The sequence below is a fragment of the Delphinus delphis genome, chromosome 3 (assembly GCF_949987515.2).
Source record: "Delphinus delphis chromosome 3, mDelDel1.2, whole genome shotgun sequence".
Classification (NCBI taxonomy): domain Eukaryota; kingdom Metazoa; phylum Chordata; class Mammalia; order Artiodactyla; family Delphinidae; genus Delphinus; species Delphinus delphis.
In genome coordinates, this window is record NC_082685.1 from 27,423,332 (window position 1) to 27,438,356 (window position 15,025).

Genomic DNA, 15,025 nt, shown 5'->3' on the forward strand with positions numbered 1-15,025 from the left:
TGTGGCAGTTTTATAATCATCTTTCCAAATATGTATTTGAGGAGGAAATAATCTACACTATATGAATGCATCTCAGGTCATTGAGCAAACAAACTATTATTAAAATGAACATCTAATTACCGTATTGTAAACACAGCTAATTCATATGTCATAGGCACGTGAACAAGCGGCTTAGAGGAAACATGACAGGGATTCTCTCCCTCTCCTTTGAAGAGGTTCAAAGTGGACCTCAGCATGCCCCATCAGATTTTTCAGTGGATCAAACTTGTTCTCTACCTTTGGAGAACACAAATTCAAGACAAATCTAGATAGCAAAGACCAGAACCACTGGCGCCCTCCTGAGCTAGAGGAAACGAAGGCATCCAGGCTATTTGCTTAAGGTAAAATTAAAATCCATAGGAAACCCGTTCAGAGTTCTTTCCTTAAGCCAGCGGTTTTCAGATTATTTTAATAGCAGAGTTCTTTGTTCAGAGAAAATCTTACCTGGAACCTAATATATAAAATAGATAAAAGTAGAAAACAGCTCTGGTTGAAGTGTGCGTGCATGCATGCGTGTGTGTGTGTGTGTGTGTGTGTGTGTGTGTGTGTGTTTATGGTAGAAGACAGTGAGGCTAGGAGAAATATAATTTGAAAATCACTGCTTTAAGCTAAATTGCAAAATTCTGGAAATGAGATTGGTTCCTTTCCAGCAATCATTGCTTCTAGGGAAAATTACCTCAATGCTTTAAGTCCCAGTTTCCGCATTAGCAGAATGGGGATAACATCTACCTCAGAGGGTTGATTAAGTGCACACTGTCTATGAGATGCTCCACACAGAGTCTGGCCCACTGTAAGTGTTCACTAAGTGCTCGAGGATGACGATGGTGAGTATAATCGCTCATCCTTGACGTCACCTGGGGAGGTGTGGATATCGTCACAGGCACACTCCCTTCCTGTGGGAATGGAGAAGAGAAGACCTCTGCCTCACAGATGGAAAGCCTGGCTTCTGAGTGAGAAGATGCAGCACGGTGTAAGGGCTGGAGCAGAGGTTCAAATCCTCTCTCTGCCACATTCTGTTGTGTGGCCTTGAGCAAGCAGATTGCAGACTTGTAAAATGTGACTACTGACACCTATGCCGTACTGTTGGAGGACTACATAAGAAGTGTGTAATTTAATACATAACAATTCTCTTTCCTACCATCCTTCCTACCTTTCCTTCCACTGAGGATCAAAAATTAGGAATGCAGTCTTTCTATTTCCATGTCACATAACATTGAGAACTTGAGGGGGAGAAATCTTGGGTTGTTTAGATTTCCTTTTGTTTCATTTTTTTGTGTATCCAGAAAGAGGTTCCATTTCTTGCCAATCCTACTCCAGTTAGGAGACCTTCTCAAAGCTAAATGGATGAAGGGGCAGGACATTGGCTTCCTATTGATTCTTTTTGTGGGCCACTCTCTGAGGTTGGTCCAATTCTGGTGCCCTTGCTTCCTTCAAGGAGAGTTAAAAGTGAGCCCCTGGTAGCAGAACCCCTGCATCTGGCAATAGTAAGGAGACAATGACAACGCTGACCATACTGAGGGCAAAGGGATGACTACACCCTGGGACAGCCCGGGCTGGGCTTTACGTTGATGATATCATCTGCTGCAGAGGTACGGGCCCACAGCACCCGTCGCAGGCAGACAGTCCTAGCAAACGAGCCCTGAGAGGTTAGAAGAAGAAAGGGTCTCAGAGGCCAACTTTCTCTATGCATTCGTTATTATAATGTAATAATAGCTAACTTTTAGTGGACTCTTACAGTGTGAGAGCTACTGTGCTCTCATTTAATCCCTTCACAGCCCTGTGACATAAATGATATGACCCCTACTTTACAGATGGGTAAACGGAGGCTTAAGAAATGTTAAAATTAACCTCCTCAGCTAGCTGGTGACAAACCCTGGATTCAAACCCAAGACTGTGTGACTCCAACACCCATGCTCTTAAGCCTCAAAATGTCCATGATTCATCAGCAAATACTGGTTTTAAGGCATATGTAGACTAGGCACTCAGGGCTCGTGTATGACATGGACAGAAGATGTGTCCCAGAAGTGACATTTACAAGCCTAAATGGGAGTGAGAAACAGGGAATCACACGAACATGCCTGCAAACGTAGACCCACACATTCTCCCGGTGCACAGGAAGACCTTCTGCCCTAAACTCTCAAGAATCTTTTGTGTAACGCGTCTCCCCAACACTGCCCCAGAGCATCCTATAGACTCACCACAAGTTCAGAGCTGGTCTGGAATGTCTCAATATAGAAGGAATAGTGCTGGTCACCCATCTGGTTTAAGATGGCTGTCATACATGCCACAAAGTGACTCTGCAAGAAATAAAGAAAAACGCCGTGAAACAGTGGAGAGAGGACCATGAGATTCACCTTCTTCAATTACTTGACTTCAGACCAGAAAACACCTCTCTATCCCAGGTGAGTATAAAAAGGTCCCCCAGGGAGGGAGAATTTCTCCTTAGCAGATGAGCATGCGAAATTTCCCTGAGAGTAAATGTCTCCTTATGGCTCATTCATCAGCTCATTCATCCGAAAAGCATTTATTGAACACCTATTACATGACTAGGACTGTAATAGGAGCTCCAGATACAGACAACAAGGGCCCTATTCTTTATCTCTCCAGCTGCTTGTACATTGGAAAGAGAGCACTGTATTAACGTCAGGAGATCCAGCGTGTATCAAGATTCTGGAGACAGTTTGATTTTCTGGTAAATAATTTTACATGTCTAATCTCCAACTGTTCCATCTGTAAAGTGGGACAATAATCCATCTGTATCTACCCTGAGAGGTGTATCAGAAGGATCAGATGGCTCCTATGGTGCCCTGAATACACTGAGGTTCCCTACAAGGGCATCAACTGTTGGACCATGAATCAGTCAGTGAGAAGCCAGCAGCTACCGGGGACAAGTACTTGCTAAGGGCCATAAAAGAAATGAGAGGAGGTAGTCCTTGCTCTCAGGAGTTCATGATCTAGTTGGGAAAGCAAGATTAACAACCATGAGGAAAAAAGCACAAGACTTTGATCAGCGAAGCAGATCAAGTGCCAGAGGGATTCAGACAAGAGGGAAATCAACGCAAGGACTTGAAAGGATCCGCGGGATCAGAGGAGCAAGAACCGCATCCTTTCGTGCACCAGAAGACATCACCACACCCTCTTCTGCTTTTTCTCTCCCAGGTTTTATAACTCTGTACCAGGGTGGCGCTTTCTGGCAGGGCTAGTGTCTGAAGGCAGAATTGAGAGAGATCTACTCTGGGAACCTGGTGAACGAAGTACTGACCATAAAGCCACCAGCTGGGAGAAGCCACTCAAGAGTGTCTCCCACAAGACTCCACTGGGCTGCCATCTCAACCAAAGGAAGTCCCACTGTCAAGGGCAGGCCTGTGGAAGCTTGGGCAGCTTGGTGTGATGCAGGTGTCTCCAGGAAACCCCACTCCTAAAGGGTGTCAGACGTAACACACACCAGAGAGGTGGGCCTGGACGTGTCATGTTTGAACCAAGTATTATATTTGTATCACAAACTGCTGTCTTTGTTAAAAAAATAATAAAACTAAAAGACCAAAAAAATAGAGTGTGAAAAAAAAAAATCCTCCCAGATTACAGGGTTACAGTTCAGTGACAGTGGCGGAAGGAACAGCCTTGATGTCCCCAGGAAGCTCCTTCTGAATTCCTCCACAGGAAGTCTTTTGGGTAATTGAATGTTCTTCAAGTTCACATCCCCAAAAGTAACTCCCAAAGATACAGATTCTCATTTGCTTCTAGGTTCTTTTCAATTAGGACGTTAGGGATAAAATGCTTTCCCAGTCAGCAGGACCAGCTGTGCAATCTGTGGGGCTCAGAACAAAATGAAAATTGAAGAGTCCTTGTAAAAATTCTTCAGATTTTCAAGACAGCCACAGGGTCCTTCTGAGCACCAGGCCAGGTCACACGCCTGGGAAGCCAGCTCTGCCTGCCAGTGATCACCACACGCATGCACCATAAGTGTTGAGAAAACATGCAGAGGTGACAGGGGGCACAAAACTGGGACTCTCAGGGGTAACGTCAATGACACTATGTTGCTGGGGACCTGGAACCTCTATATGGGGGCCAACCGCCTTGGCCGTCCAGGGAGTCAAATCCTCTCTCCGGCTCACGCCCTCAGGGGGTGATGGTGAGTCTGTGAAATTATCTGTCCCTTTCAAACCAGACAGAATGCCACCATCACTGCTAATTTAACCAGGTCCCACTGAAACCAAGAAACAAGCATATTATTTTTTATCCCTCCATCCAGGCTGGACGCAAGAGGGGAGAAATCTTCTGAATTTGTGTGTGTGTGTGTGTGTGTGTGTGTGTGTGTGTGTGTGTGTACGTGAAAGAGAGAGAGAGAGAGAGAGCACATACACACACGCGTGTGTCTCCTCTACTCCCTCCATCTCTTCTGTGAGGGGCTTCCTCCAAGAATTCAGCCGGTGGCCACTAGAGGTCTTTCCTTTTCACATGGTAGCTGCCGTGCAGTTTTTCCGGCTTTTTATTTATTCCTACGTGAGCAGACCCACTACACTTCTTGCATATAAACAGTGAAAATTACAATATAAAGGACTTATTATTTCTCCTTTTGGAGTAATTCTGCTGCTGGCCAAAGCCTGGCTCATTTTGCAAAGAAAGGAAGGATATTCTCTGCAGGTAATTCCACTGCTTCAAAAGGTAAGAGATCTGGGGAGGTTTTATTTTTTGTGATCGATCATCCTCTCAGAGGAAATGCTGTCGTCTCTTGGACAACAGTTTACTTTTAAAGCTTTGGCTTAAATGAGTCCTGGGATTGTGAGCTTGTGTGTGTGTGTGTTGTAAAATCCACCATTGTCAGAACTGCAGGCTGCCCCAAACGCATAGATACAGATAAGGAATGCTTGGTATTTCCAAAGGCTTGATTTGAATTTGAAGGGGGGAAAAGCACACAACAAAGCTCAAGTTGCCTGGAAATTACCTTGAAAAGGCTGCATTGTCTTAAGTCTCGTTTAGAGAAACTTCCGTGCTTCATATTAAATGAAAATAAAAGGGGAAGGGGATTCCAAGTGCCCATCTAGAGAGAGTGACCATTTTACTAAAGAAACCATTATCCTTTTATAAGGACTTGCTCAGGGTGTATAGTTCATCGATCAATCAAAATTACTTTTACCAGCTTGTTCATTTCTTCGTTCTAACTGCCCCATAGAAAATCCCAGCTGAGTGCCTTCCAGTACGATCTGTAGTGTGATGTTTGTGTAGTTTGAAGTTTGGACAAGTTACCTGCATTTGGCTGTTAATGAGAAATGACAGTGCTTTACTTCCCACTTGGAAGCTTCCCTTTTTGTCTGCTATGGTGTCTAGCCCACTTCAGTATCAAATCTGTCAGCAATCGCACCAATGTGACTGACTGATTTCTGAAATGGCATGATATGCCAGCAGCAGGTTCGAATTCAGTAAAGGCTCCTCTCTGTCATTTAAATTAAAAACCAAAAACTCCTCTCTGTCATGCAGTGATAGAATGGTGGAATCACATTGTGTTTCTCTGACGCTTATCCCTTTTTCAGTAGTGTCTTCAGCACGGCAATCCACCTCTTTGCTTCCTGCCCCTCTTCCCTTTTACAAGTTTGAGACCTTCTACATCCACCATGTCTTAAGTGTTTAGAAAGAGCTGTAGGGATTGGGAGTGGGGGTGATGAACAGACTGCATTTGCCCTAGCAACTCAGACACTCCTGTTGTTGACATGGCTCAAACTTTACGGTGTCGGACCCCAAACTCCCAGCCCTGTCAGCAACGTGGAAAAGCCTGAATACTGCATGGGGGACAGAGGGTTAGAGGGATCTCTTGCAATTCAGGCTAGTGAGAATGCCCTGCCTTCCATCCTCGGTGGAAATTTTGTGGTCAGCATATATTTACTACCAAGGCGTGAGGAAGCCACTCATCCACACCCAAGCAGCATTCCAGGTGCCCAGAAAGGAAATTGCTTCTTAAAACAGAATACCAGGTAGGGGGGGGGACCCGCATATTAAATTCCGGGGAGAAACTGTATCTGAGATGCTGTCACAAACCAGGCAGAGTCACGTCGGCTCCATTCGGGGTGGTTTAAAATGTAGCTAATGAATCACAGCATGAAGAGACATGGTTTGAAACTGGGTCAAACGTGTAAAAATAAATGCAGTCGTCGCAGGCACTCGGCTGATGAGGGGCTGCTTAACGCCTGCAGTGGCGGGGCTTACTTGCCATACAGAACCCTCTTCAGTGATCCATGACAATCAGTTGATCCGGACAATTCAGCCCGTCAGTAGGTAGGGAGCCCTTGCACACCTGGGAGAGAGCTGAAGCTCCAAAGGAAAACAATCAGGGTCTCTTCACTGTGTGATGGCAAGAGAGGAAAGAGAGAAACCCACTATTGTGTCATTAATATTAATTAGCTGGGATACTGGCTGACTGCGGTCAGGGCAGTAGCCCTCTCCAAATCAATCTACTCCTTTGCATAAAAAATCATCATCATCTTATTGATGAGGCCGATAGCTTTGGTGCACAACACTCAAACGTATCTATTCAGCCACCTCTAAAGCAAACACACCTACACACACGGTCAGGACCCTGCAGTGCTGAGTGAACCGGGAAGAGGTGATCAGTTTGCCCTGCCTTGAAGAGCTAACCAAACGAGGGGAGAGGGGCATGGTTGCTGCAATGCGTCCCCCACTCCGCTCACCTGAGATCAGTGGGAGTGATGAGATCGCAGAGGGAGGGAAAGAGCCGACTTAGGGAGCTTGCTACCTAAATGCCAGCATTACTATGCGATGCCAGCTGGTGACACGTTGCCATAGTAACTTCAAATAATGTGCTCGACCAAAATAAAATAAAATACAGAGAGCGCCAAGGAGAGGAGATGAGCGAGGAAACTTTGCATGCCGAGGGAGATGAGGAGTTTTATCTATGGGGCCACCCAATTCCTTTGAAGACTAAGAGTAGCCTAATGCCACTCTCAGGTTGCTTTTCCATTCACCCCCATGTCTGCCATGCGGTTATATAACAGATTTTCTTCTTGGATGGAATTGGTGCTGTCTTTGTGACAGATCCAGGACCGGAGGTAGGAGGCTATGGTGTGAGGAATTCAGGGACCCTAAAAGCCGTTCATCTTAGAGCTTTGTCAGGAAGCTCAGAGTTGTAGTTTGCAGCAATCTTTGGGGAAAGTAGTGTGTGTGGTATCTCAAGTTCTGGGCACTGTGCTAGGTGCCCGGGTGCAGCAGTGAGCCGGATGGATAAGGTTGTGCTCCAAAGAAGCAACGTCAGGTGGAGACCTAGGAGCCGGACAGCCTGAGTTCAAATCTCAGCTCTACCTCTTACTAGGCATGTGACCTTGGGCAGTGTCTTGTGCCTCAGAGTAAAAGGGAATAGAAATAGTTCTTACTGCATACAGTTTTGGTGAGAATTAAATCAATTTGTATAGAGCACTTAGAACATAGAAAACCCTCAATATGATCAGCTATTAGTGTTACTGTTGCTGTCGCTGACTCTGGTCCAGAGAAACTATGCAGATTGGCTAACTGAAATTCCTGACCTGGACAGAGGATACGATGACCCCACCTACCCCTGACCGTCTGTGGATGCATCAGGCACTCCCAATCACAGCTTCAGACAAAGAGCCAAGTGTCCTTTGACTCTGAACATGCCTTTGGTTAACAGCACGCCCCAAATAAAGCTGTTTAGTAAACCGCGTGTGTGCCTCTTCGAGCAGGGCATGTTTGGAGGTTTCTTTTATTTGGGGACAGTTGCTGGCAGGTAGGATGAATGACAACGGTGCCCAGATTGTTCAAAAGCCTGAAATGTAACTGTCTTCATCGAAAGCTTCGTCTTCCGGCTGTTTGGCTTTAGGAAGTGCCTGTCTTTGTGGGCAGTGACATTCTTTGGTTACCCAGGGATCCTGCTGTATGACAGAGTAAACCAAGTCACCTTCCTTCAGGGAGAAGCTTCTTGATGGGCACAGATCCAGGGGTTTTGTGTAGCCTGATCCAGGTCAAGGCATAACATCACAGGAAGACGGGGATGTGCCTCTTGGATGCCATGTGCTCTGGATGCACCTAGACGTGTTCCATCTGTACAACACAGCAACTCTTCAGAGGTAGCTGTGTGTGCCACTACCTGGCACTGTGGGCATTAATGATCAGCTCTCCAGCATCACTAGGGCCAGAACCGTAGGCAAGGCGTCTCCTCAGAGAGCTATTCTCACTGTCAAAGAGCAGGGGGCGGGGGGGTTGGTAACAAGGCTGCTTTGAACCCAGGCTGGAAGGCGAGACTAAAGCGGCCACACACTCTTCCTTTGAAGCGAACACTTTCTGATCTTGGCTGGAGCCTGTGCATGTGGCTTTGTAGTGTGGGGTCACTTTAAATCTTCCGAAGGACACAATGAGGTGTTTAATCGCAAAGGGATGTGGAAGGCAAGCAAATTCTGTTCAATCATTCCTTGTGCTTAGGACTCCACCTTTATCATCTCACTGAGTCCTCTCAACAACCTCATTAGGTCAACTTTATGCCCATTTCACAGATGAGGAAAGTGAGATGCATAGAGGTCAAGCAGCTTGCCTAGACAGACATTTAGTATATGGTGGGGCAGGAATTAGAATCTGGGTCTTTCTGACTCGAAAACATGTGTTCTTTTCATAAATCCATGATGTCTCTCATGTCAGCACTGTCAGCTCCACCTGGGCTGAGATTTTTGCCCTTTATTCACTGCTGTATCACCAGAATCTGGAATTGAACTTGCATACAGTATGAGCTCAATAAATATTTTTTAGATGACAGATTGAACTTCTATAGTATTCCCCATCTTTAAAAGAATGTTACAGGGACCACTCCCCCAAACACTGAAGAGTTAGGGTCATGTATAGAACACCTTTGCCTTAGGAGAGGACAGAAATGAAAGAATTTTTGTTCTACTTCTGAGCTTACTCCATCTTAAGATATATTTGATCAAGCCAGAGTGAGATCACTCTTTCACACGTGCCTTAATGTAACAAATATTTCTCGAGCACCTACTATGTTCCAGGCATGGTTCTAGGTGCTCTGGACAGTCATGAATGAGATTAACAAGGGATTTGTTCTTAAGGAACTCACACCCTCATTAGGGTCAGGGATGGGGAAACACCATAAGCAAGTGAATACATAAATAAGATCATTTTAGGCAGTGATACCTGCTACTAGTGGAATATTACAGAGCAATGAGGTGGAGACGGGAGGAGACCGGTTTTCAATAGGGGAGACAGAGGTGGCCTCTTAGAGGGCTGATATTTGGGTGGAGATCTAATGGTGAGAGTTGGTCCTGCAAAAATCTGGCAGAACAGCATGCCAGGGCAATTGAGTAGCAGATACAAAGGCCCTGGGGTCAGATGCGCTTGGCGTGCTGGAGGATCGAAAAGAGGGTACAAAATGAGGAAAAGCACATATAAGATGAGGTCGGAGAGACAGGTTGGGACCAGATCCTGAAGGCCCTGGAAGGTCGGGCAAGGGTTTAGGTTTACTTCCAAGTGCAAAGGGAGGCCATTCATTTGGGTTTTAAGAAGCTCCTTCTGGCTGCTGTGTGTTTCAAGAACCCCTCTTTAAAGAGGTGGTTTCCATGTCTTACCACCCTTCTCCAAGACGTTACACTGGAGCTGTTCCCAGGGTGGTGGGTGCGTGAAAAGTGCAACTGTGTGCTCAGTGTTGACCCTTCCTGTTCGTGGTAGCGTCACCACTCCTCAGCAAGCTTTTCTCACTAACTGACCATTCTATACCAGACTCTGACCCTCCTCCGGCAGGTGTGGACATAGACTCTAGTTTTACGTGGATCCCCCGTCTTCAAGTTCTGTGGTTTGTCTCCCTGTTGTTCAGAGCCGAATGAAGGGGAGGGAGCCTGCTACAGCGGCTCTCAGCCTCTGATTAAAGCCATTGGAGCCTGTGGGACTTGAGAAGGCTGCTTGCCAGGAGACGGGCTATCATTTAGGACACCCCAGTTTTTAACTGAACAGAAGATGATTTTTCTAAATGTTTCCAATTACATCTGTGGAGGTGTGGGTGGGGAAGTGCACAAATGAACACACACACCGGTGGTGGTCTTCCAAGCTTGGCACCGAATGCCTCAGGAAGGGCTGTGCAGAAACATTTGTTTTGAGTCCTGGAGAATACAGTATTGTCCTCGGCTCACGTATTCCTGAGAAAAATCAAAGCCAGGAGCATCGCTAGGATGTGGGCTCTGCATGAGTATCCTACACGGCCCCTCACCTTCTCCTGCAAACGTTTTCATCCAGGTTGTATAAGACACCAAGGTCAACTTTCAACACGAAAAAGGGTCATGAAAGGATATTATGACTCAGGAAGGAGGTACCGTGGGCTGCAGGATGCGATAATAACTGCCCTTTAAAGGGCTAAGAGTGTGTCGTGCAATGTGCTAAACACTCTGCTTCTCCGTCAATAAGGACGTTTCATAAGTTGTGGCCAGGCAAGGAAACGGCTGGAAGACAGAGAAGTTAACATCAGTCGGACATCTATGTGTCGGACACCGTGCAAAAAAGTATGCCGATGGTCACAACAGCTACCAGCTACTGAGCGCTTACTATGGGCCAAGCGCTGTGTATGCTTCATCTCAATTAATCCTCCCAGCAGTCAGTCGATGTTGGTAAAGCCACGCGCACTTTACAGATGAGGAAGTCAAGGAGCAGGGAGGTGACACGACTTGCCTAGCTCAGCTTGATTCCAGAATATTGTTTTGTAATCATGACATCATCTTATTGATATGAAAATTAAGCAATACCTCAAAGTATAATGAAGAAAGGAAAAGTGCAAAATATTTCACTCCGCCATGCCTCCTGCCTAACCTTGAATATTAAGAATATTCAATATTCATTTCAATCTAATAAGCCTCTAGAATGTTAAGGACATTCTAGACATCTATTGTGCCTAAATAGAGATGGAAGGATGGATGGAGAGATGGAGAGATGGTTGGATGGAGCTAGGTGGGCAGATTACATAGGTAGATAGGTCAGGGTTGATACCTAGCTACGTAAATAAGACCAGCCCTCTTTTTTTTTTTTTTTTCCGGTACGCAGGCCTCTCACTGTTGTGGCCTCTCCTGTCGCGGAGCACAGGCTCCGGAGGCGCAGGCTCAGCGGCCGTGTCTCACGGGCCCAGCCGCTCCGCGGCACGTGGGATCTTCCCGGACCGGGGCACGAACCTGTGTCCCCTGCATCGGCAGGCGGACTCTCAACCACTGCGCCACCAGGGAAGCCCGACCAGCCCTCTTAATGACTGTGCTCTGTGGCTTATGAGTCTCCATGATTTTAGGCTCAGCTGAGGATAACCCCTCCATTTTCTGCATTGCTTGGGGTTTTGAAGGCCGAGAAAGGTTAAGTGACAGACACCAACACCACGTATTAGGAAATATATCTGGTTTCGCATAGAAGCAGCTTTCCTGGAAGGCACTGAGCAGAGCATACTAAGTACTGGGATCAAATCCCAGCTCTCTGCAATATGCTCTGGATCTTTGGACAAGTTACTTTACCTCTCTGAGCCTCAGTTCTCTGGTCTCTGAAATGGGGATAACAGTGGTGACTATAGGACTGTTGTAAGGACAAAGTAGAAGCCGGGTGCAGAGGGTCCCTGTAGAGCCTGGCAACACCACGGGCACTCAAAAAGCCTTCTTGCAATGCTTAGCCTCAGCTGTCTTTCCAGTTTACCAGGAACAGTTAGTTGATCAGCTGGGGAAGTGTGGAGTTAGCTTTTGGTTGACTCGTGAAGGATGATTTAAACCCCTCTGTGGACCTGGAGAGCTGCACTGCGGATAATGATTTGTACAAGCTCTCCCTGCCCTTTGTTTCCCTTTACAGAGACTTCATGTTTCAAGGGGTGTGGGCAGGCAGATAAATATGTTCACAGACAGCCAGGCAGCCAGGTAAGGGAGAGTTTTCAGGAGGGATGATTATTTTGTGCATAAAAGGATGTCTTTAGTTTCCTTCAGGAGGACTGAAGACAAGTGAAGAAGAGTGAAGAAGGTCTCCCACATCGTGTTCTAAACTTCAAGCCTAACTCTTCAACCAGCCCTCTCCTAGCACCTCCTCCCACCACCCCGAAATAGGTCTAGTTGTCCCTGATGCAAATGATCTGCTAGTCCCAGCACACTCAGGTATGGGGTCTGATAACAGCTTATCGGGTGTGTGTGGAGGTGGCCTCTTTGCAAGCTCTCTGCATTGCTCAACTCAGTAGGGCTTAACCAAAGCAATGACACACTGATGGTGTAACTCTCAGTCCACACTAGGGAAGGGTTTTCTCCCTTCCCAGACAATTCCTCACTCCCAATTAATCAATCAATTAGCAAATATTTACTCAGACTCATAAGGAAGATTCTTCCCTTCCCTTCCTTTCCTTTTCTCCTCTCTCTCTCTCTCTCTCTTTCTGTCTCTCTGTCTCTGTCTCTCTCTGTCTCTCTGTCTCTCTGTCTTTCTCTCTCTCAATACAGTAGTTCTAACCTGGAGATAATTTTCTCCCCCAGAGGGCATTTAACAATGTCTGGAAACTGGAAACATTTCTGTCTGTCACATACAGGGAGAGGGGGAGGTTGACATCTATTGGGTAAAGGCTAGAAATGCTGCTAAACATCCTGTAATTCACAGTTCAGCCTAACAGCAAAGAATGATCCAGGCCAAAATGTCACTATTGCTGAAGTGAGAAACTCGCATCTTAGAGAGATGTATACATTATGATGCTGAATGACAGGTGCAAAATGAATGTTATAGTTTCCTCTAGGCTTTTAAGAAGTGGGAATGACCTCTGTAGTTAGGAATGTTCAGGGGAAATTTCATGGAGCATGTGGGATTTGAGGAATGAGAAGAGTGAAAGAGATTAAGCTAAGAGTGGGAAAGGACATCTATAATAGGAAAAACATTTTATAATTTGATTGATTGGTAGTAACTGTCTAAAGAGCTGTGTGGGGAATGATTCTAATGCCAAGTCCTACCTCAGCAGGAAAGAGTGTGGCAATCAATTAGTGATGTCTGCTATAGGCAAGGGAGAGAGGGATAATACATGTGCTGAGAAATTGCTGTCCCACTTTTATATGGAACACAGTGAGGAAAGAAGCAGAGGTGGAAATGAGCAAAGTGTTTTGGTACAACAGAGGTTCACAGAGGGAGATCACAAGAGATATTTGGAGGCGCAGACGGAAGGACCTTGAATGCCAGGCTGAGGGCTTTGAATCTCAATCTGTTGATAATGGGATGTCATGCAGGCATCTGCCTACTGGGTTGCCTTCAGGCCAGCTCTGTTGACAAGGTCTGGGGAACTAAAGAAAGCTACCCAGAGTCCTTGCTCTTCATTTCTATAAAGGGAGTACTATTTCATCTGTTAACAGTAAAAACTGGCAGAATTATCATGCTCTGGCTTTTATGAAGCTGATCCCAATGATGAAAAAGATCCTATGAAGCTGAACTCAGAGATAAGTGTTTGAAAAGCTGACTCCGAGGGTTCACGTTAACGAGCTCCTGTAAGGCCCTTTTGGATAAAGAAGCCCTTCTGATGTCATTCACACAAAAAAACAAAACAAAACAAAAAACCCTCAAGGAGGAGGGGAGAGAAGGGAGTAAAGTCCATTATTCCATTCCTGGGGCTCACGTTCCAGCTGACCCCTGACGAGGACACTGCACTGCCTACTGATCTGGTGCTTCCTGTCAGCCCCCAGCTCCCTGCCTGGCTGGGTCCTTCTTAGGCAGTTTCCTCTCTGTCCTGGGAATGATACCTCATTGATTTATTGGTTTGCAATTTTCCAAATGACATCACGCTCTTTTTTTTTTTTTTTTTCATTCTTTCCCTCCTCTTAAATTCCCATTTGTCCCACTTCCACTTCCCTGTCCTTTGGAATGGTAACAACTTCCAATTACCAACCTCCGCAGTCTGCATTAGCTGCCTGCAGACTCCCTCTCCCTGCCATCATTAATAAAGGTGACACTGCAGCTTGGCACGAATGCAGGTCCTCCCCCACCTGCCCCACTGTCCCCTCTCTGGGAGCAGAAGGCTCCCTGGCCAGGGAGCCCCTGCCTTTGACACTTTCCTCCTGCACGCAGTTCCCATCCCTATGTTCTGATCCACACTCAGCTAAAGAAAAATCAAGTGACACAATGAAAAATGCCATCCAGAGAGCTGTCCCGGTGGCACCCAGGTATCATATCAACCTACTACAGCTCCATATCTACTAATTCCATCTAGAAAGGAAAAAAGATGTCACAGTTGTCTGGACTGATTTGTCCTTTAAAAACCCTGCTGACTCCTTCACCCTGGCAGGCCTGGAGAAATCCTAGTAAAAGTCTAATTGAAGTTAAAGCTTAGAATTAGACAGCTGATGGGGGATGTGATCCTTGGGAGTCCTTGCAAGACAGCTTCCTTGCAGCACAAATGGGGAAGCCAGGGACCAGAGAGGTTAGGTGGTTTCCCCAGGGCCACACAGCCTCTGGAAGTGGCAGAGCTGGTTCTGACCAGAGTGCTGAATCAACTGTACCATAATCTACCACCTGCAAACACTGGCCCCTGAGCCTCCAAGTTCCCCAAAAGCAAAATGACTGTTCTTTCCCACTGTTATCTCAGCCAGGGGGTTGTCCTGATCCCAGAAAAACAGACCTCAACTAAGGCTGATGTTTGAGATGTGCATTCTCCTTTAACTTCCTCACCACATAGGTTTCCAGATTTGGGAAAGAACAAGCCACTGAGCACTAATTTCATCTTTCAAAAGAACTGAATGGGTGTCTCTATTACCACTATTCATCCCTGCTTTGATCTATTACATTCTGTGCCCAGCATCCAAATATGGTTAAGAACATCAAATTAAAAACCAAAAGATTGATCACCGAAGTCACTCTGTATAATGAGAATTGTCTGAATGTGCGTTCACGGGGCCTCAGGGCAGGAGCAGGGTGGGATATGGGGGCTTTGCTTATGTCACTTTGCCCGAAGATCCTCAAACCCGCAGCCCACGGGCCTCATGTGGTTCACAGAAAT

General features: G+C 46.2%; 1 protein-coding gene across 1 annotated transcript in view; it reads right to left on the reverse strand.

The window, feature by feature from the left end:
- DOCK2 (dedicator of cytokinesis 2) overlaps window positions 1-15,025 on the reverse strand; it is a 408,525-nt gene that overhangs the window by 94,368 nt on the left and 299,132 nt on the right. The window contains exon 28 of the mRNA XM_060008407.1: window positions 2,238-2,336. Coding sequence (XP_059864390.1) covers window positions 2,238-2,336 — 99 coding nt within the window. The remainder of the gene's footprint in view (window positions 1-2,237; window positions 2,337-15,025) is intronic.